The 22,641-nt window shown below is 37.7% G+C and overlaps 1 protein-coding gene and 1 long non-coding RNA gene across 9 annotated transcripts in view; one reads left to right on the top strand and one right to left on the bottom strand.

The window, feature by feature from the left end:
• Positions 1-22,641, top strand: part of PTPRT (protein tyrosine phosphatase receptor type T) — a 677,232-nt gene that overhangs the window by 298,791 nt on the left and 355,800 nt on the right. For all 8 annotated transcript variants that reach the window (XM_034413956.3, XM_034413962.3, XM_034413960.3 and 5 more), the window contains exons 5-6: positions 3,800-3,915; positions 5,495-5,669. In XM_034413956.3, the coding sequence (XP_034269847.1) occupies positions 3,800-3,915; positions 5,495-5,669 (291 nt within the window). The remainder of the gene's footprint in view (positions 1-3,799; positions 3,916-5,494; positions 5,670-22,641) is intronic.
• LOC117663650 (uncharacterized) lies at positions 9,514-21,346 on the bottom strand. Its single transcript, XR_004590775.2, has 4 exons — positions 21,300-21,346; positions 12,637-12,728; positions 11,491-11,532; positions 9,514-9,586 (listed from the first exon to the last, which is right to left on the bottom strand). It is a non-coding gene; the product is annotated as an uncharacterized LOC117663650 (long non-coding RNA).

Genomic DNA, 22,641 nt, shown 5'->3' on the forward strand with positions numbered 1-22,641 from the left:
AATAAATAAATAAATAAATAAATAAATAAATAAATAAATAAATAAATAAATAAAATTGAAAATTTGACTTCAAAGTGCTTCTGTTCACATATATGACTTTTTATTTAAAGCAATAATCTTATTTATGAAATAGCAACATCTACGCTGGCTTGGGAATGTCGTGAGAATGGCTGTTGGTCAGATTCCAAAAGATTTCCTGTATGGAGAATTAGTGCAGGGAAAGCACCTCAGAGGGAGACCACAGCTGTGATATAAGGATATCTGCAAGAGGGACCTAAAGGCCCTGGGAATGGACATTAACAACTGGGAAACCTTGACCTCCGATCGTTCAGCTTGGAGGCTAAAGACGCAGCATGGCCTTCTCCAATTGAAGAGACACTTGTTCAACAGGCTGAGGCAAAAATATAGTCCCAGAACCAGTGAAATCTGGGGGCTGGGCAGGGGACAGAATGTATCTGCCCTCAGTGTCCCCACTTTCAAATTGGCCTTTTTAGTCACACTAGATGCTGTTTTAGGACCTCTTTCCAGAACATGATACCATAGTCTTTTGAGACTGAAGGATGCCAATGAATCTTATTTTTATGCCCCATTTACTCTCTTTCCTTTATCGCTTTATTTCCATTATACTTCAAACCCCCTGCCTATCCCCCCACCAAAAAAAAAAAACCCTTGTGCATAAAATTAGTCACTGTGAACTAAGTCATAGTAACTGGCCTAGTCATCCGGTAAGAATTTCATGAATAACTGGGTGATTTTGAAAAGCTAAACAGGATCTATTCTTCTTACTACTTGAATAGGACACAACTAAAAAAAATACTAGGCCTATCGATAAGAGTGAAAAATTTAAAATAATATTTCACAGGTACTAAGTGGCAAATATTTTTTTCTTTTGTCACCAAGTAAACTACATGAATTTGTCCATTAGATTATGAAAGGTATCTTGAAAGAGAGGTTACTAACTTTCCTAGCCTAACATAACATAATATAAATTATCTACTGTAACATAACATAACATAACATAACATAACATAACATAACATAACATAACATAACATAACATAACATAACATAACATAACATAACATAACATAAATTATCTATTGTAAGAAACACGATTGCAGACAGCAGAAAGAGAAAATATAGGTACAACTGAGGCTCTAACTAGCATCCTTTAGTAGTGATTTTTTTCATGAGATTTTGCCTAACTGTTCTTGTCTTTTTGTGATTAAGGAATTGTATCAAAATGTTCAAATAAATTAAAACCAGCAAACCTCCCCCCCCCCACAAAGTAATTACATGCTGCTTTACATATCAGTTTGGGAAATGTAGATTAGTGTGGTTTGCATGCAAACAAGCAGATTTTGCCTGCTCTTATTAGTAAATGCTTTCTTTTGTTCTAATTCAGAAGTGCCAGAGGACTTAAAATAGCAGAATTATTGCCAATTAAACAGGTCCGTACACTGAAGTTGGAGGGAACGGAAGACATTAAGTGTCAAAATTGTTTGCTGTAAATATATTAAAGCAGTAGTGCTTTGTATCAAGGGCTCTCCATTACAAATGACAGATCTATGACCCTGCGTCAGCCAAGAGCTAGTATTTCAATACATTTTGACATGGATAAATTAGTGACCAGTTAAAAGAGATGGCATAGCACTATTTAACTTGATTGACTGAATGTAGTCCTTCAGAAATACAATATATGTTGTGGACAGTTACTAGCTAGTTTCCCTTTCTATGGATGTTTATTTTGCTATCTGAAGTTTGGAGAATGATTTTAATTTAAATATAAAAATGGGTGACAAAAATTAAAAGTGTGTCTGCTCCATCACTATGGTCATGATTGTATTCTATGATTGCTAAAATCTGAGGTAAATCTTGATCAGAGACCTCCCATTTCACTTTTAGTGCATTCTAAAGTAATCAGTTACAGTCCCAATTCTGTGGCTTAGCATATTATTTACTACTGGATAAATTGATAAATTTTCTGAGATGAATCAGTAGAGTTAAATTTGGTGAACATTTTGAATTCTTTGCCTCTGGAATGCAGCTGGAGCACAGAACCAAACATAATCAAAAAGTTGGCAACATCAGTTAATAGCATCCATGCACAGAACCAAACATAATCAAAAAGTTGGCAATGTCAGTTAATAGCATCCATGCATTGTATTCATACAATGAAGAGAAAATGGATTTTGATATACAAAAATCATTTGCTTTGGTTATATATTTGAAATGCCAGAGACGTTATGAAAAAAAGAAAACAAGCAACCCAATATTGCAGGTATTCAGGAAGCAAAGCTCCAGTATGAAAGATGGCCAGGGTGCTTCTTTTTACCTGGGACATGATATAAACCTGTGAATGGGCCAATTGGAACTTTCCCCTGAAAGTAACTGTGCCATCCAAGATCCAGATGGCCTCATATCTGCTGTAATTTAGAAGAGCTATGAAGACCTGGCTCTTTTCCTAGATCTTTAGCAAGGGAAAATGAGACTCCTTGCTGCATTGCACTTGCCATCTTTTATCTGTAGTATTTATGTTATTGGATTTATTGTAATTTCTTTGTTGTGAGCCACCCAGAGTCATTGAGAGTTGGGTGGCATAAAATTTTAATGAATTGTTGCTCTTATTACTAATTTGCTAGTGAGTTATAGCTTCAAGCTGTATGGCATTGAAACATAGTGATGTCATTCTTTGTGTCTGGGATTATTGTTTCTAAAATAACTGGTAGAATAAACCTTTTACTTCTATCTTCTGGGTAGAGCATCCATCCTTGTTCTCCTTGACCATGGTATCTTTTAGGGTTGGTTGCAGGGTTTGAGTGCAGTTTGCTCTATTTTGGCTCCTTTGTCGCAGGCAGGTCCCAATTGGTGCTGATAGGGAGTGAGAGGTCCAGTCCACAGCTGGAGTGGAGAGATTACTGAACCTTTTGTGGTGTGCTGCAGGGCTCAGTTCTCTCTCCACTCCTTTTAAACATCTACATGAAGCTGCTGGGTGACATTATCCATCACCAGAAGAATCCCATCGGGCAACCAATTTTGATTGGTGGGCTCCAAGAGAAGAGCCTTTTCTGCATTGGTTGCTGCCCTTTGGATAATTGTGACCCTTGAGATGAGATCTGCACCCGTACTTTTAGCTTTCTGAAAGGGCCTGAAGACCTGGCTCTGCCAACTAGCCTGGGGTCCCAATTGGAGTAAATGATTATAGAGATAGCTAATGGACTAAATAACACTCCCCCATTAGTGCATCTTGCTCTCTTCCTTCTCATCTTGTTAATTTCAAACTAATCTAATGTTATTATTATTTATTGTTACTAATTATTAGTTGTAGCTGTAAAATTTTTACTCCTTCATATCTACCTTTTTAAAACAAACATTATTTACCCATCTTTCTACAGAGGGCATTTGCTTTTTGCTTCCACTAAAAATTAATTGAATATCTTAGGAAATGTTGGATTCTTTTGTTACGGAATATTTATTTATAGTACACTGTTTATGGTAAGGTGGTCATTGTGTTCCTTTTCATCTTCTTAGCTAGAACAACAAAGACAGTCTGCATTTAAAAAAGAAAACCAAAACATAGGCTTAGCATTGCTTTGCTAGGTCATTTATTCTATGAGAAACTTGGCAAGAGAAAGAAAGAAAGAAAGAAAGAAAGAAAGAAAGAAAGAAAGAAAGAAAGAAAGAAAGAAAGAAAGAAAGAAAGAAAGAAAGAAAGAAAGAAAGACTGATTCTCATTCTATTTTTGCTATCATTATGCATTGTGATGCTCTATCCTGGTAATATTTTGTCTTTTTGTTAGGAAAAGCTCCTCACTTCCTGCGGCTGCAAAACGTGGAGGTTAATGTTGGGCAGAATGCAACATTCCAGTGCATTGCAGGAGGAAAGTGGTCTCAGCATGACAAATTGTGGCTACAGGTAAAAACCATAATGGATCCTTTATGTTCTTTAGAAGTTTCAAACCATATTTCTCATCTATGAACAAATAGATATTCTGAACCCAGTGGAAAATTTCTGTGCAATACTTTCATCATTTCCCTTTGGGTAAGAGAACATTCTGGATCATATAAAATGGGGTTTAAATTTATGGCCTGAAAAATGATTTAGCTGAATATGCTTAATGTCTCGAGCAGCTAAATGTTTAACTTTATAGGGAATGTCATATAGCATTTATTTACTATATTTCTTCTCTAGTTACTTATATATTTTTATTGCATAAATGCACCAAATGTTTCTTATGTTCCCATTGGAAAAATCAGAATTAGCAGAATTAGAGATCTGATTTTGAGGCTGTAAAGGAAAAAGAAACAAGCAAGGCACTGAAAGCTGATCTTTCAAAAGATGGGATGAGATCAATGTGAGGAAATTTCAGGATGCCTTACTTTATTTCTACTTGAAGTCTTTTTAAACTACATTTTATTTGCATACCTAATTTATTTCAGTCATACCACTTTATTAATCTACATTCTGATCCTAATCATTCTCAATCACACCTTTTGTTAGAAATTGTAAAGTAGCTTAAATCTCAGCTACTGCTTTCTTAAGGATGGTTGTGCTTGTTACTGCTACCACTACAGTTTAAAACTGCCAGATTTATTCCAAAGAACTGACTGTACTATTGTTTCAGCTGAATAAATTGTCTCTGATAAGCAGTCTCTAAACCCAGCACAAATATACCCTGCCAATCATCTGTGTTATCTTTTTGTCCTTGAGAGCAACAACATATATATCAGAGGTTTTTTTTTAAATTCACAGCTAGCATCTATGTTGAAAAAGAAAACAAAATAAATAAGATGGTTTCTTTTTTTAAAAAAATGAAGGCGGTTGTTTTAAAAAAAATGAAGGCAATGCAAGGCCATAGTATATGTTGAAGCAAAATTCAGTGGAGTATATGGCTGGATTGTGCAGGCTGCATACTTTTATTATATCCAATGAGTTTTTGATCTTGGCCTAATATCTACAAAAGGGAGGCATGAGTCACTTTATATTGTTAGGAAGAAAATGAAATCATATATCTTACCCACTAGGTGACCTTTGAATCCCCATAAATGACACACATTTCAGAATCTTACATTTCTACAATCCAACCTTTTCTTATTGATAGCTTTTATAATGGAGCAATGTTGTACTGCAATCTATTATCAGCCTGATTCAATCCACTGCAGGATGAAGGCCTCTTCATTGAAAGTTATAAACCATAATCTACCAGGCTAATCCAGTGTAGGTTAGTGGTTGTTTTGATTTTCTTCTCTAAGACTGAGAGAGAAAGAACTACTCGTGTAGTTGATAGGTAGTAAAATATATAGTAACTACTACTCTTGACCTAAACTGAAACTGAATTTTAGTAATACACACCAAGTTTAAGTAATTCATTTGGGAGAAAAGATGTCATGTTTTTGTAAGAATTTCAGGGAAAGAAATTAACATGAGTTAGGAATATTCTTTTCATGAACATGTTATACTTACATAGATCTTTCTCCCTCTCTTTGTGTGACAGCAGTGGAATGGAAGAGACACAGCATTAATGGTTACCAGAGTTGTCAACCATAGACGTTTTTCTGCTACTGTTAGTGTAGCTGATACATCCCAACGCAGTATCAGTAAATACCGATGTGTAATCCGTTCTGATGGTGGATCAGGAGTTTCAAACTATGCAGAATTAATAGTGAAAGGTAAGTGACGAATAATTAAAAATGTTAATTTGTGGGGGTTTGTACCTGTTTCAAATAAAATGTCATCTGAAGTACAAAACAATGTCTACAATGAACCAGATTCTAAACCTGGCTATTCGAACATGTTAGTTCTATTTTTGTCCATGAATTCTACTCATTTGACATGAAGAGGAATAAAGCAGTAAAGATTATTAATGAAATTACAATTACTTACAACAATTATTAATGTATTAATTATTAATAATATATCATTAACTTTACTACCTTACTAAATGAAAAAAACTTATTGTAGGAAATTCAACTGAAGTAAAAACAATTAAACTCAAATTTGAAAATGCTGTTTGTATTTTTAAAAACTCTGTGTGGTTTTAATGACATAAATTGAAGTAGCACTTTTGTAATATTGTTCATAACAAAGATAACAAAAATCCTCAAACAATTTTGAGAAGTCATAATACATGTTGCATTCATAAAGCTTTTATGGGTCATGTTTTATTAAATATATTCCTGTGACAGATGTATTATATATCACACAACTTTTCTATTCACATAGCTACTCTTCTGGTAACTAAAAATTGGTAAATCTATTGCAAAATTAATTCCTGTTTTCAGAATTTCTGTCAGAATTGTACTGTCTGAGACAGCCACAAATGAACGTGGAGGTTGTGTTGTGTTAAATGGTATTCTGGAATTTGAAGAGAATTCAGTGCAATACCAGTTCAGGATTAAAATATACAAAATTCTTAAGAATTACCAGATTCTACTTATGCTGTAAAAAATTGGAATCCTCTACTCAGCTTGGATTAGAAATCTCATTTTACTCTTGGGTTTTGGAGTGGCGGGGAGAAGAGAATTCTAATACTGTAACTTCCTTTACCTTGCCTGGAAAAACAAAACAGCACTGAATGTATCCTTAAATTCTAATACTTCATTCCTAAAATTAAGATTTTTATTCTAATAGCATTGTTATTCCCATAATTTTTGTGAACAAAGAATTATTCATGAACTATCCTTAGTTTTCGATTCTCTCCTCCTCCTAATTTATTAACTGCAAATTTTTAACCATTTTTCTATGATTTACGCCATCTTCAAAAGGTTGGTGCAAATAATTCATTGCATTTTCATGTGCAAATGAGGACTCAGATTGTTGAGAGTAATATGCTGACTCTATAAACTGCTTGGAGAGTGCTGTAAAATTCTATGAAGTGGTATATAAATCTAAGTGCTATTGGTATTGCTATCACTTTTAAAGTGGATACTGTGAATTTAAAATTGCTCAAAACCACTCATGGAGCATGTGTGAAAGAAGAAAAGCCAACTTTTTTTAGGAGCAAGAGGAAACCATAGCTGGATAAATAAAACATAAATATTACAGTGGCTATTATATTGTAAATAAAGGTGTAAATCAGGAGTGGGCTTCAAAAATTTTATCAAAGGGTTCTCTGACCAGTTGATGGGTGGGCGTGGCCATTGTGGGCATGGCTTAGTTGCCCTCCTGCACCACGGGAGGTGGTATTTTTACCCTTTCCGGGCTCTGGAGGCTTTCCTCAAGGCTCCAGAAGGGCAAAAACAGCCACCCCAGGCTCCGGAGGCCCTCTGGAGGCTGGAAACAGGTCTGTTTCTGGCCTCCCCGAACTTCTAGTACACCCATTTTTCACCCTCCCTGAGCCTCCATGTGTGCCCTGCACTTACCTGCATCCAAAATGGGCTGTGTCGGGACTCCTGGGAGGGGCGGGGAGGGGTGGGTGGGGCCAGCCAGGAGTGGAATTTGGGGATTCCCCAAACTGCACAGAATCTTAGCTAGAGGTTCTCCCAAACTCCTGCAAACCCCCTGCAGCCCACCCCTGGTGTAAACACTGATAAATGACATAAACAAGACACTGATGGATAATGAAGGTAAACTTTGGTTGTCAACTCCTATTTTCTTTTTTTTCCCTTCTCTTCAACTAATAAGATAAATGTATGACTGCTTCTTAGGAGGTTAACTGAATGTGTGCTGATGTCTTTTTGAACTAATAAGGATCAGTGTTCTGCATAATTTGGCCAGAGCACTATCAAATTTGCAACATTTTCCAGTAGCTAAAATGAAATTAGTTTGGAAATCTTCAGTCCCAGAATGATTTTTATTGAATTATTGACAGTGAGAACAATTAATCAGTGGAATGGTTTGCCTTCAGAAGTTGTGGGTACTTCATCAGTGGGGGCTTTTAAAAAGTGATTGGACAGCCATTTGTCTGAAATGGTATAGGACTTCTGCTTGATCAGGGGATTGGACTAAAAGTCATCCAAAGTCTCATCCAACTCTGTTATTCTGTTCTTTTCTGGGTTGGTTATGCAATTCAGTACCTGAATCCTAGCTCAGCTAACTAACTAATTGCTAAGCCTAGATGAAGACAAGCCTAAAACCTGGGTTTGAATTCAGAAATGCATGTGGGATTGAAGATGTGCCTTTTCTTCTGCCAGTCAGAGACAAAAAATCCATTTCAAATAGCATCTCAGAGGATGAATCTTATCTGACTGAGGGAGAAAAAAGTTATGCAGGATGAATGTAGATGTGAAAATACTGACAATTACTCCAAATGTAAAGAATTGAAGCCATCATATATATATATATATATTTAAAAAGAGTTATAAATCCATTAAACACATGTTAATGGCTTGTTTTTATTTGATTTAATTTGTTTACTTCATTTGTGTCATGTGGTAAAAACAAAATTTCTGAAAGGAGAAGAATATGCTGCCAGATGAGGAATCAATAATAAAGGCAAAACAATTTACCAAAAGATTGCTATATGATTTTGTAACGGTCAAAAACAAAAAAGAGTAAAAGAGCACCAAACTGATTCAGTATCAGTGTTTGTGCACTCATGTCTACTGCCTCAGATTAATGGAACACACATTTTTCATTGTGTAACTTTTACATATAAAACTCTGAAATGTCCCATTCTGAGTGGAAGCCTGCTATTTTGGCATAAGATAGCTTGCCCTGAGCATTTTGCTACAAACAGAACTGTGTTATGATGCTCCCAGAACACACAAAGCAACAATAATTCCATGCATAAATGGGCCAATTTTTAAGGTTTCCAACTCAGAATGTTTTGAAAGGAAACATTTGCATACCTCTAATTAGAGAGATGTAGATGAAACAGAGTCAAAGAATGTAAAAAAAGTCAAAGGACATATGTTTTTCACACTAGAATGAATTCATTCAAATCTTTGATAAAGGCATGCATTTCATTGATTGGCTAATTGCATTTCAATTAACTATACACACAAACATGTTTCATACATGCCAGCCTATTTAGAATTTAGGGAAATTATATCACAGAATTAAAGAAGTAAAGTAGCACAATGAATGCATTCATCTGTAAGGAAATACAATACTCTTCTATTTTTATTATTCATTTAAATTTCAATTTGTGTATTGTTCCTGTTGTATTAATTCTTGTGAGCTGCCCAGACTTATGTAAGGGGGTGGCTGTAGAAATTGAATAAGTAAATAAAAATAAATATACAAATAAATACAAGATCCAGACTATTATTGGGAAGGTCAAATGAAGGATGGTATAATTGTAAAATACTTTATTGTGTAATGTCCCTCAGTTAATCTGTACTTAAAAGCTGTAAAATAGCAAAGATAAAGATCAGAGTTTTTATTTCAATTGAATTGTTCTTGGAATAGACACTTTCAAACCTTCACATTGTTATCCGTAGAAGTTGCTCCAATAAAAATCACTCCTCTGTCTTCATTGGCCATATAAAGTACATGGTTCAAAATATTGTTCTAAACTTTGAGAAACTTCCTTGACCTAGCATTGATTTTGCAATAAAACCACGTCCACTTCTCACTGCAAAACTTTTTTTGTTTTGGGTCCATTTTCTTTGTTTTTTTCTCCATAGGGTTCTGCACAGGAATACTAAAATGAATGAGCAAAAGTTTAACTTTGCTTCTGTCATGTTTAATGTTACATAAATATGAAGTAAAATTGATAATATATAGATATTTGAATTCTGATAATTTATGACTACATTAAAAGGAATGGTTGAGATAAAAAAAAATCACAGAACAAATTCAGGTTTGCTAATCCCAGCAGTTCTGATAATTACTGTATGTTTAATAGCACTTCTTAAAATATATTCCTGTCAGGAATGTTACTCAAATTTTATTTTATTTAAATACATTTTATTCAAACTTGGGATTCCCTGAATGTTTCAAATTTTATTCAAACCTCTTGTTTCATTATCTGAATTTGAAATAGTGCAAATGTGCCCGAAATGAAAAATTGATGCTAAATGAATTAGATTTCCTGATTCTCCATATTATCAATTGGGATGGATTGAAATTTAGTATGTTATTCCATCCCATCTAAATAATAAGAGATTTTTTTTTCCTTGGGATAGACAGTTATTGCACTGAACTGAGAAACATTCAGTAAATGGAAAATAAATGTATTGTATGACAAATTGCCCATGGTTGTGATGTGCTACATAATGAAGTTCCTTCATCCCACCTCTGTACATATGGATATAATCAGTGGTGGGTTGCCCCCGGTTCGGACCGGTTCTATAGAACCAGTAGTAAAACTGGCGGGAGGCTCCGTCCACTGACCCTGACATCACCAGAAGCGATCTGCACATGCGCAGAAGCTTCTGTGCATGCATAAGTAGAACCGACCCCTGGATTAATATATGTATTTCTCTATGTGTTTCTGTGTCAGCTCTGTATGAACTGTCTGAAATGCTATTCCTACCATTATTCACATAGTTAAGACAGGCACTTTTGCTATTTTCTGAATAGGGGATGGGGAGGAACTTACATTATTTTCCCCTGCTCTGATTCTGTCATGATAAAAATGTGGTATAAACAGAGTTGGCTCTGTCCTTGAACAAGAGAATTTTTAAAAGGGGCAAATCATATTTTTTTAACTTGCTCATCTACATCAATTTTTATCATGTTCTAGTATGGAGGATTAAGGAATGCAATAAAATGGAAATAACCTGATTATTGCTGATTACCAAATGTCGGTATGGCTCTGTTTTGTGCGTGCCAGTGTGTCTGTGTATAAGTGAGGGTGAATAAGTGGAAACATTTTTGAACTTGGAATGATTTGGAGTTATGCAAGCATTTCCCATGTTTTTGTTTTGTTTAATTTTACTTATTTATTTATTATATTTATTTATTCATTTATATTCATAGATTTAAATATATAGAGTAACTAACAGAGAGCTTTAAATTGTATAAAACCAGAAACATCACTAGAAGCTAAAATCACTTCTAATCTACTTTGGCCATGTCATACATGCGAATTCATTGGAGAAGACAATGATGCTAGGAATGGTTAGTAGACATAGAAGAAAGGGCAAGGGCTTGATAACATCAAATCTGAGGTGAGATTTTTTTTTACAAAATTATCTTGTTTTTATTAATAGCAGCAGTCAACAATTTTATTTTTATTAAATTTTTATTTCAATGTGTTTAATGTTTTTAATTTTTAAATGTTTTTTATAATGTTTTTTTAAAATGTATTGTGAGCCACCCTGAGTCTTCGGAGAAGGGCGGCATATAAATTGAATTAATTAAATTAAAATAAATTAAATTTTAGCAAGATTAGACTTCTTGGATAGAATCCAGTATAGGTTGAAAAAGATGTAGCTACATCTGCCAGCCAGAAACATTAGATAGTTCCCTTTGGTAATATATCTTCCATTTGAACGACATTATTTAATTATAAGTTGCAAATGGGGACCAACCTAATTTCATTTAACATATCTATAGTGCAGGGACAGGAGGCTCCTTATTATTAGATAAAGTTTGATGTACCTGTAAAGCAAGCAATGATGGAATCAGTCCTATAGAACCCTCCTGCAAACAGAGCAAGCAACGAAAGTAAGAAATACATTTTCTTACAGATTTTGCAAATCTGTTATAAGAATATAGTTTATAGACCTGTGTGATTAAAGAAAATTTAAGGATATGGTTGCACAAGATTGGAAGAAAATAGATGGCTACTTTCTATTGTGTCTGTTAATTAATCCAGCTAGTTCATTCTTGTTGTACTGAGTTGTACTAGATTTTTGTTCTTTATAAAATTGTTAACAACAATAACTTAGTTTAATGTGCATAATTTATTTATTTATTTAATTAATTTGTATACCACCCTTCTCCCAGAAGGGACTCAGGGCGGTGAACAGCCAAAATTAAAAAACATACAAATACAAAAGTTAAGATAATTAAAAAGAATTAAATCACTAGCTTCCCAATTTAAAACCCCCAAATCCATAAAATTTAAAATCCCAATTTAAAAACCACTTAGGCTAGGCCGGCTTGGTGGAATAAAAACGTCTTCAGGGCTTTATGGAAGGTCCGGAGGTCCGGGATCAATCGTATTCCAGGAGGCAGCTCATTCCACAGGGCGGGTGCCCCCACAGAGAAGGCTCTCCCCCTGGGGGCTGCCAGCCGACATTGCCTGACCGACGGCACCCTGAGGAGGCCCTCTCTGTGAGAGCGTATTGGCCGGTGGGAGGTTATCGGTAGCAGCAGGCGGTCTCGCAAATACCCTGGCCCTAAGCCATGGAGCGCTTTAAAGATGAGAACCAACACCTTAAAGCGCACCTGGAAAACCACCGGGAGCCAATGCAGCTCGCGCAGGAGAGGTGTTACGTGGGAGCGCCATGTCGCTCCCACAATCACCCGCGCGGCCGCATTCTGCACCAGCTGGAGCCTCCAGGTGCTCCTCAGGGGGAGCCCCATGTAGAGAGCATTGCAGTAATAAAACATATAAACCTCTTTCATTCTTTTTTTTTTTCTCATTTTCTTAGTATCAGGGTTAGGGTTAACCTCTCCTTCCTGCTTCTCCTTTTTTTTCTGAATTATTGCTTTCAAATGTTGCTTATTCTCCTGCCTCCTTGCTAGGACTACATTTCACTATGCAGAGTTTTGAGCTGATTTCTTTATTGCCAGTCCTACCTGGAGATGACAGTATTCGCATCCAGAAGCTTCATCATAGAAAAGAACAGGCTTTTTACTGAATTATGGCCCAGAACAATATAAAAGTCCAACTAAAAAATGAAAAAGAAAATTAAACCTGGAACCTGCTGTATGCAAAGATTATTGCTTAACCACTAAAGTGTCATGGTCTCCAAAGAGAGAAATTCTAAACAGACAATTTCTGGGATTTGTGTGATTGTTTCTTCTAGGCTTTCACAATAGAAATTTGACTGATTTAATGGGCAAGACACGAATGATGAGTAAAGTTCAGCATTTGCAAAATGAGGCTTGACTATTGATCCAAAAAAAGATGTGACTCAATTGCACACATATTTCAGACAAAACTAATTGCTCAGAGTTAAAACATCTACCAGTTTTATCTGTGCTGAAAATGTTCAACAGTGCAAGTAGAATGGAGCCTGATTATATTCAATTGTAATTTTTATTCCAACTGTGCTATTCACCCCAAGCCAATTTTCTCTTCCCCATGCCTTTAATTCTGCAAATGAGGTTATAAAAGCTTGTTAAATGTGTAGAGCTATTTTTGTGGACTTCTTTTTTTGGGGAAAAGTTAATCTATTAGTTATAGCTGCTATTCGTTACTGTCATTATCACTTTATTTTCTATTAAAGATTTTATTGTTGCTTTCATGATTTTTAACACATTCGGGAATCAAAGGATTTCTCACATGACTTTTAAAAGGCACAACTATATTCTCTTAATTTACACTTAATTAGAAGTATACATGCATGCGCACGCACACACAGAGGGGGAGAGGGATTTCCTTCCCCCATGTAGGTCTTATCTAATTTATAATTGACACTGAACCTACTGGCAAAATTAACCTACTGAGATTAATTTTTGTAGTATCTGGAACCATACAAGATTTTATGTGAAAATGAAAATTGCTATCTTTTTGTGGTGAATGAAAATGTTAATGAAATAATAGCCAAGTAATCCACATCTATATATTTTTATTCCCACAAAACTATTTACTTAGTTCTAAATCCTTTTAAAACTAACTCCTTTTATGTGTTTGCTTATTTTTATTTTTCCTATGGAGATTTGTGTTTGTCTAAATATATGTACAGCAGTGGTGGGATTCAAGTAATTTAACAACCGGTTCTCTGCCCTAATGATTTCTTCCAACAACCAGTTTGCCAGACTGCTCAGAAAGTTAACAACCGGTTCTTCCAAAGTGGTGCGAACTGGTTGAATTCCACCACTGATGTACAGTATGTGTTTCTGTATGTATATGTACATTTATGTGTGTATATACAGAGCTACAGTACATACACTAATTCAGCCAAATATGTTGATTGGTCAAAAATAAATCATATGTAAATATTTAAACAACAGCAAAATGTTGCAGGAAATATTTATATGCTTTGGTTTTTCAAAAGGCACCTGGACTTTCTTTGTTTTCCCTTGAAGTTGTTTTGCTTCTCATCCAAGAAGCTTCTTCAGTGCTTTGGTTTGAGTTAATTCAAGATAGGCTGCTGATGTATTGAAGTATTAATGGAATCAGTGTAGCTCAGTGGTTAAGAACAGGATTGTTTGGGATAATAAATTGTTTAAAATCACCAGGATTCTGTTCCAGTTAATATGTTTTGGAATTAAGGTACGGATGATTCCCCTCTTTGCTCTACTTTATTTTAAAAGTGTTTTTAAAATAGTTCCTCCTAGCAAGCTTTAAAGAGTTGCTAGGTAGAGCTGAAAAAGCTCCTGCCTAAATCTACCAAAAGCTATTAACTATCATTCAATGGACCATTAAACTGGATGGACCAGTGATGTAAATCAGCAAAGGCAGCTTCTTATGTTCCCTCTCGTGCCACATCTAAAATGTAACCAGGGAAAGACAGCTCCTAACGGTGAGCCTGATTTTCTTTTCTTCCCCACCCCGCCCCCCAAACTACATTTTCTGTAGTTAATTTCCAGCACTTTTCAATTGCTTGTCTGCAAATAAATAGATGAGCACCTATCTCAATGAAAGTTATAGGGCAGATATAACAGAAGGAGATAATCACATGGTGCAAAAACAGAATCTTAAGCCAGATAGGTAGATTTTCTGCAAAAATATCAACAATTGCTAATAGCGAAGTGTTCTCAGTTTTTATGATCTCTGAATGTTTCAGATGTGTTGATTTCTCTTGCATCTCTCTTTCTCTCTCCTCCAAATCTAAATTTAGTTGTGACATACGTATAAGGACGAAGAATTCAAACTGAAGATATAAGATTCAGAGTAAATTACTTACTCAAACTTCCAAGCCTCAAAAGCAAAGAAACATTTCTTCTAACATATAGATAGCAGTGATTGGGAAACATAATACAACACGGTCCAAAATGTCTATCTTGTAGAGCACTTTTTATTTTATAATACAAACATTTACTTTTAATAATGTCTTTCTTTTCCACTTGCTTTTCTGGGCTTCCAGGCTTGGAATGACACCGAAGAATGACTACATAACTGATCTTATGGGATAGGATAGTTTTGCTACCTTTGGATCATTTGGATTTTGGGGATGCTAAGAGAATTTGTGTTAGTTTTTGACAAGCATGATCCTTCCTGGAAAGGATAGCTACTATTGCAAAGGTTGTGACAGTGTTAACTTAGTTAAAAGAGCTAGCAGAAGCAGGGTGACAATGAAGTGTAATGTCATAAAATAAACCACAAAAGATGTGGCTTTTATAACCTTGTCATTCTCACCCTTGTATTTGAAGCTGGCACAGTTCGGGCTGTCTTTTGCAAATGTAAGTCTAGCAGACATTCACTCATGTGTCAAGAGATTTATATTTGCCCCAATCCTACAAAATTTAAAAGCACGATCAGCACTGAGCTCATATTCAGAAGCCTGAGAGCTGAAGTGTGCTCCCAGTTCTGTTAGCAGAAACCAACTCAGATGTATAACTTTATATCAACAAAGGAGAGAAACCATCATTAAAGTATATGGCTAGCAACATGAAAGAAGGTGAAAGCTGAGAAAATGAATGAAGAAAATAATTGCCACCTATGAAAAGCAAAGAGTGTCAATGGGGACTGAACGGAGACATGGTAACAGACTCAGCCAATGAAGGCTGTTTAGAAATAGAAACTTAAGCTAGAAGTCTGGATGTGGCTTAGGCAACAGAGTCTGTGCAGAAGCTTAACTGCCCTATATAGAGGAGGCTCTCTTTGTATTAAGCTCTGTGCTCAGATCTAAAATGAAACTAGCTTGTCTGCTGATCTGAACTGAAGTGAAACTGTTCTCTGCTGTTGGTATTGTAAATTTACTTTATGTGTTATTATGTATATAAAGAAATTAATGAATTCTGCTGAATCAGTTTGCCTGTGTGTGTGCTTCTGGATTTGATTTTTGCAAGAAGCTCTGATAAAGAGTTAATGGGGTACTAAACATGTTGGCTAGTTATTCATCTCAATGACAGAGACAATGCTATTATTTCTCCCCAAAGTTACAACAATGATAATCATTTATTTATTTTTTATTTTATTTTATATTGGATTTCTATACCGCCCTTCTCCCTGAGGACTCAGGGCGGTGTACAGCCAGATTAAAAAACATGCAGAACAAATATTAAAAACAATTAAAAGATATATAAATTTGGCCCAATTAAAACTCATTTACCAATTAAAAACGTTTAAAACATTTAAAAACAGTTAAAAATTTCATCTTAAGCCAGCCCGGCTTGTTTAAATAAATGGGTTTTAAGGGCGCGACGGAAGGCACTGAGGTCTTGGATTCTCCTTATCTCTGGGGGGAGCTGATTCCAGAGGGTAGGTGCCCCCACAGAGAAGGCTCTCCCCCTGGGGGTCACCAGCCTACATTGTCTGGCTGATGGCACCCTGAGGAGGCCCTCTCTGTGGGAGCGCACGGGTCGATGGGAGGTCGTTGGTAGCAGCAGGCGGTCTCGAAGATAGCTAGGCCCTATGCCATGGAGCGCTTTAAAGGTGATAACCAACACCTTGAAGCGCACCCGGAAGACAACTGGGAGCCAGTGCAGCTCGCGCAGGAGCGGTGTTACATGGGGGCGCCATGCTGCTCCCGTCACTACCCGCGCTGCTGCGTTCTGGACCAGCTGGAGCCTCCGGGTGCTCCTCAAGGGGAGCCCCATGTAGAGAGGGTTGCAATAGTCAAGGTGAGAGGTGACGAGGGCGTGAGTGACTGTGCACAGGGAATCCCGATCAAGAAAGGGCCGCAACTGGCGAATCAGGCGAACCTGACAAAAGGTCCCCCTGGTTACAGCCGTCAGATGTTCCTCCAAGGACAGCTGCATATCCAGGAGGACTCCCAGATTGCGAGCCCTCTCTGTGGGGGCCAATGACTCGCCCCCAATAGTCAGTGATGGAGTCAACTGACTATATCGGGATGCCGGGAGCCACAGCCACTCAGTCTTGGAAGGGTTGAGCTTGAGCCTGTTCCTCCCCATCCAGATCCGTACAGCCTCCAGGCACTGGGACATCACTTCAAGGGCATCGTTGGGGTGGCCTGGGGTGGAGATGTACAGCTGGGTGTCATCAGCGTACTGGTGGTATCTCACCCCAAAGCCACGGATGATCTCACCCAGCGGCTTCACATAAATGTTGAACAGGAGAGGCGAGAGGACCGATCCCTGCGGCACTCCACAAATGAGAGGCCTCGAGGTCGACCTCTGCCCCCCTGCCAACACAAACTGCGACCGGTCGGAGAGAAAGGAGGAGAACCACCGCAACACGGTGCCTCCCACCCCCAACTCTTCCAGCCGGTGCAGCATGATACCATGGTCGATGGTATCAAAAGCCGCTGAGAGGTCTAACAGGACCAGAACAGAGGAACAACCCCTGTCCCGAGCCCTCCAGAGATCATCAACCAATGTGACCAATGCTGTTTCTGTGCTGTGCCCAGACCTGAAACCCAACTGGAACGGATCTAGATAAGATGTTTCCTCCAGGAATTGCGGAAACTGTCGTGCGACCACACTCTCAATAACCTTCGCCATAAAGCGAAGGTTGGAGACAGGACGATAGTTGGCCAATATTGCCGGATCCAGGGATGGCTTCTTGAGGAGAGGCCTCACCACCGCCTCTTTCAAGGCGGTGGGGAAGTAACCCTCACTCAACGAAGCGTTGATAACACCCTGGAGCCAGCCTCGTGTAACCTCCCGGGAAGCCAGTACCAACCAGGAGGGACACGGGTATGACAATCCTAAAAGCAGTTGAAAAAGGATCACATCAATAAAATTATTTGAAAGGCTGCAAAAGCTTTTAAAAGCTCAAGAATATCTTAAAGGCGCCAAATCTGAGCTCCTATTTTGAAGTAGCCCCCAAGTTTCAGTCTGCAGATTTGCTTTAACTAGAAATTACTTTGAGTTATTTGGTTGAAGTGTCATCAAATCAAACAGTTCTTCAGATTTCTACACAGCCCTAGGATATGCTACCAGTGGGTATGCATATGCCATCAGACACATATAATAAAAATGCTGTTTGGAGGATTTAGCAATTAGTGAACCATTTAAAAAGCCTTGTGAAATAATTCTTAGAGACCATGGCAAAGAAATGGCAAATCATTAAAAAAACCCATACAACTGTTTAGTTCAGAGGTCACCAACTGGTGGTCCACGGACCACTGGTGGTCTGTGAGAAAATTTTGGGGTCTCTGCAGCGCACCTAGGTGGAGAAGCTGCTCCAGAATGACCAATGGACCAATCCTGAAACTACAGCTCTGAAATATGGGACCGGCTAGGCAGCTTGTAGTGGGGCTTAAAATCTCCACCGTAGAGGGAGGTATGTGCAACTTGCAACTTTGCAGGTGGTGCAACATGCAAGGAGTAGCGCAGCCCTCGCCGGCCGGAATGAGGTAGTGATGCTGTTGCAGCAAGCAGGGTGGTGGTGGTGGTGGCAGCACAGGTGGGCTGAAGCATCGGGTGATGGCAACCCGCAGCTGTTTCATTCCCCTGCTGTGGCTTCCTATTGGCTGAACCCACCATTGGCTGGCCCCGCCCCTTGCTCTCCCTTCCCAGTCACTCCTTGCCTGGCCTGAGAAGGGAAGGGAGGCGGATGCAGACTTGCTCCATGTTTCAGAGCAGGAGCAAAGTGCCCCTGTACTTGCTTCATCTCTTGCTGGGTCTCATGGGCATTTCTTCCAGTCCTTGTTGGTGCTGCGCACACCTCGGTCACATGGGGAGATGCATGATTTCCCCTCAGCCCTGAGACACTAGCCCGGCCTGGCCATTTCTCTTCACTGCTGCTATTGGGGCTCCATGGCCTGCCCACTGCTCTTGCAGTAGTTAAATTTAGCGTGGTTCACAGTGGGGGAAATGGTGTCCCCACTTCTCCAGAACTAGATAAAACATTCCAAGCATAAGATAAGATTAATTTATCCTTGGCAAACTCCAATGAGATGAAACTATTGAAAAGAGGTGTGAGTAATAGTCAGATTACTATATAAACTGTCAAAATATCCTACAAATTTTGAAGAAGATCTATCTAGAAGTGTGTTGTATATTTTCTGATATTGGCCATTCACCATAATATCTTTGGGATTCCCAGAATGATAGAAGTGACATAAAATATTTTTTGGTGTGTTCCTGTGTTCTTAAAAATCCTTTTTATTATGCATGCATGCATGCATGCATGCATGTAGTGTATGTATGCATACATATTTATTTGTTTGTTTGTTTGTTTGTTTCTTTAGCCACCTATCTCAGCACAATGTTTCATGTTATATAAGGATATTATTGCCTTAGTTTGCTTTGGAATAAAGTCTTAAATACTAATACTGGTGTAGTCATTGTTTCTGAATCCTGCTTAGTTGAAGACAGAGCAATATAAACTTTTTCCCAGTTTGTTTTTAAGTTATGCTACCTGTCATCCAGAAAATTCTATGTCACCATGCACTTGTTGAATTGGCAGCTATCATAACTCTCACATGACAATGAATCCCATAATTGAAACATACATTTAATAAAGAAATACTTCCTTCTATTGGTTCTGAATCTCCATGTGTTGAATGTCAGTGTGTTTTGATTCTGACTTCTAAGTTTCTGTGAAAGAGGGAGAATAGTTTCTTTCTGGCCATATATTCCATTTGATGCATAATTTGATGGATTTCTATCATGTCTTTCCTTACTTGCTTTCATTATAATCTAAGAAGAACCAGTGATATAACTTTCTTTGTAGAAGTGCTCATCTCTCCCTGAAATCATTCCAGAAATGAAGTTCTGCATCCTTGACAATACAATACATTTTATTTACTTGCCAGAAAAATGTACTGGCACTGTATATATATTTAAATCTTGCCTTCACAAACTACAATATTGCTAAATATTTTAGTGCTGATGCCTGAAATTTTTGCTCCAAGGCAAAAGTATTATTTGTCAGGAAAGTAGAAGCAAGTCACTACTTCTGAACAAAGCTTCAGTCTGTACATGCAAGAATAAAAAGTAATGGGTCTCTCTCTCTCTCTCTCTCTCTCTCTCTCTCTCTCTCTCTCTCTCTCTCTCTCTGTGTGTGTGTGTGTGTGTGTGTGTGTGTGTATGTGTGTTTCATCCACAAGCATTCCAATTTTCTGGCTCACCTGTGAATCTTTAAATAGGTATTGTTTAGTTCCACTAAATTTGGCTGAATGTCTTATGTATCTCCTCACAGCTGAGAACCTGAGAAATTTATATTAAGTGAGCTAGTTCACACAAATGTGAAATCTGTAACGGGCACAGTTGACTTGTAACAAGCCTTTCACCTGGGTTGTTTTTGTTTATTTGTTTATTTATTTATTTATTTATTTATTTATTTATTTATATCCCACCTTTATTATTTTTACAAATAATTCAATGCAATGAACATACCTAATATTACTTCCTCCTATTTTCTCTACAACAAAAATCCTGTGAGGTAAGTTGGCTGAGAGAGAGTGACTGGCCCAAAGCCACGCTGATGGCTTTCATGCTTAAGGAGGGGCTAAAACTCTCAGTCACCCAGTTCCTAGCTTGGTACCTTAACCACTAGACTGATCTGGGTCTTTCAGGAGATCTGGGTGATCAAATTCTTAAGCACACACTATTCCCCCTTTGTGGTTAAATAGGTTAGGAGAATGTGGCTTGAGCTCTATATTTTTTTTTAATTGAACGGCTGTTGCTATGGTGGATGAAAATGAAAGCCAAAGTCCACCCCAGGATTGCAGAGAATACATTTTTCAAGATATAGAATAGAATCAATTGTTTGATTTAGGTACAGTAGATAAACCCAGTTAAGTTTGTATTTTATTTTAGATATGCTCAAAGCTTTATTAAATTTATTTCAGAGCTGCTTTCCCACAGGCTAAAGTTTCTATTTTTTCATGATTTTACTCATACTTCCTTAGTTTACACTTACTCTTTGAATCTAGTCCTTCTTCACTAAACCCAGCACATTTCTCTTTGCTGCTGTATGTCTTAATAAACTAAATATAATTTTGAACATACATTGTTGGTGACAGTTTGTGCCAAAGGCATAGAACTCTGAAGATTATTAGCATTCCAATTCCATGCTGCAATATTTTTTAAAGAGAAAGATTAATAGGTTTAAATATAAAATTCTATCCATATCAGCCATCTACTTGTAAAGGCAAGGGTTTCCGCCATCCAGTTGTGTCTGACTCTAGGGGGTGGTGCCAGGGGTGGCATTCACTTACCTTCGCTACTGGTTCGCAAATGTGAGCACTCACTTCGTTCACGCTTACCACCTCCACGATTACGCAGGACCTTCCACTACCGGTTCACCTGAACTGGATAGAACTGGATAGAATCAGCTGAATATCACCACTGGGTGGTGCTCATCTCCATTTCTTAGCCGAGAGAGCCACTGTTGTCTGAAGATGCTTCCATGGTCATGTGACTATGTGCTGAAGCACTTGGAATGTTGCTACCTTCCCACTGAAGTGGTACCTATTTATCTACTCACTTTTGCATGCTTTCAGACTCCTAGATGGGCAAGAATGGGAGCTCACCTTCTCATAGGGCTTGGGCCTCAAACTGCTAATCTTCTGGTCAACAAGCCCATCATCTTAACTGCTAGGCCACTGCGCCCTCTATCCTTCTTGTACTTCCCCTCATTTTCCCTCCTTACTATATTTTTCACCAGGCCCCTTCTGCAGCATGTGTTCTCTTTCTGGTAGCTTTGTGAGCCTTGTCCTCAACCCTCAACATCACATCTACATCTTGTCTGCAAGTTTACATCAGCATTTCCTCCTTTCCCTGAAGCCAGGACATGAAAGCCTATCACTGAGTCATTGAAAAGCTATCTCCATTCTTTGACTAACAAAACAAATGGCCCAGGAAACATTCATGGATCTGTCATTGTTTTACCAAACCCAGCAATCAACAGTTTTATTGTATACTGCCCAGAGTCATGTATGTGAGATGGACAGTTACAAAAATTTAATGAATGAATGAATGAATGAATGAATGATGCAAACCAGAAGACTTGAGTGGTTGTTTGCTTCTCTTAGTTACCAAACTGTTTAACATAAGCCTTGTATCCCTTTATTATCATTTCTCTTCCCTATTGTTAGTAGAATTACCATACATAGAACATAGAATATCAGAGATGGAAGGGACCTTGGAGGTCTTCTAGTCCAACCCTCTGCTCAAGCAGGAGACCCTATACCATTTCAGACAAGTGGCTGTCCAGTCCCTTCTTAAAAGTTTCCACTGATTCTTTCTTTTTCTTTTCCCCCATTCACAATAGAGTCCTTTATTGGAGTTGTTTGGTACATAAAAATACTAATATTCATTACAAAAGGGACCTATTTTACACAATCAGTATTTTTGACCTATATATATTACTTCATTGGTAATAGTATTCAACATGAATTTAAATTGATGGCATCATTTAAATTGGGGGGAGAGACTGTGAGACAAATCAAACCAAGACTTTGGTCTGACCACTTTGTGAAAAGTTAAGAGTTGTTCAAAACTGTTCCCTCAACTCACTGATTTCCTCTTTATTATTTTATAGTCAGCCATATCATCCCA

This window comes from Pantherophis guttatus, chromosome 3, assembly GCF_059756535.1.
Source record: "Pantherophis guttatus breed Tessera chromosome 3, ASM5975653v1, whole genome shotgun sequence".
Classification (NCBI taxonomy): Eukaryota; Metazoa; Chordata; class Lepidosauria; order Squamata; family Colubridae; genus Pantherophis; species Pantherophis guttatus.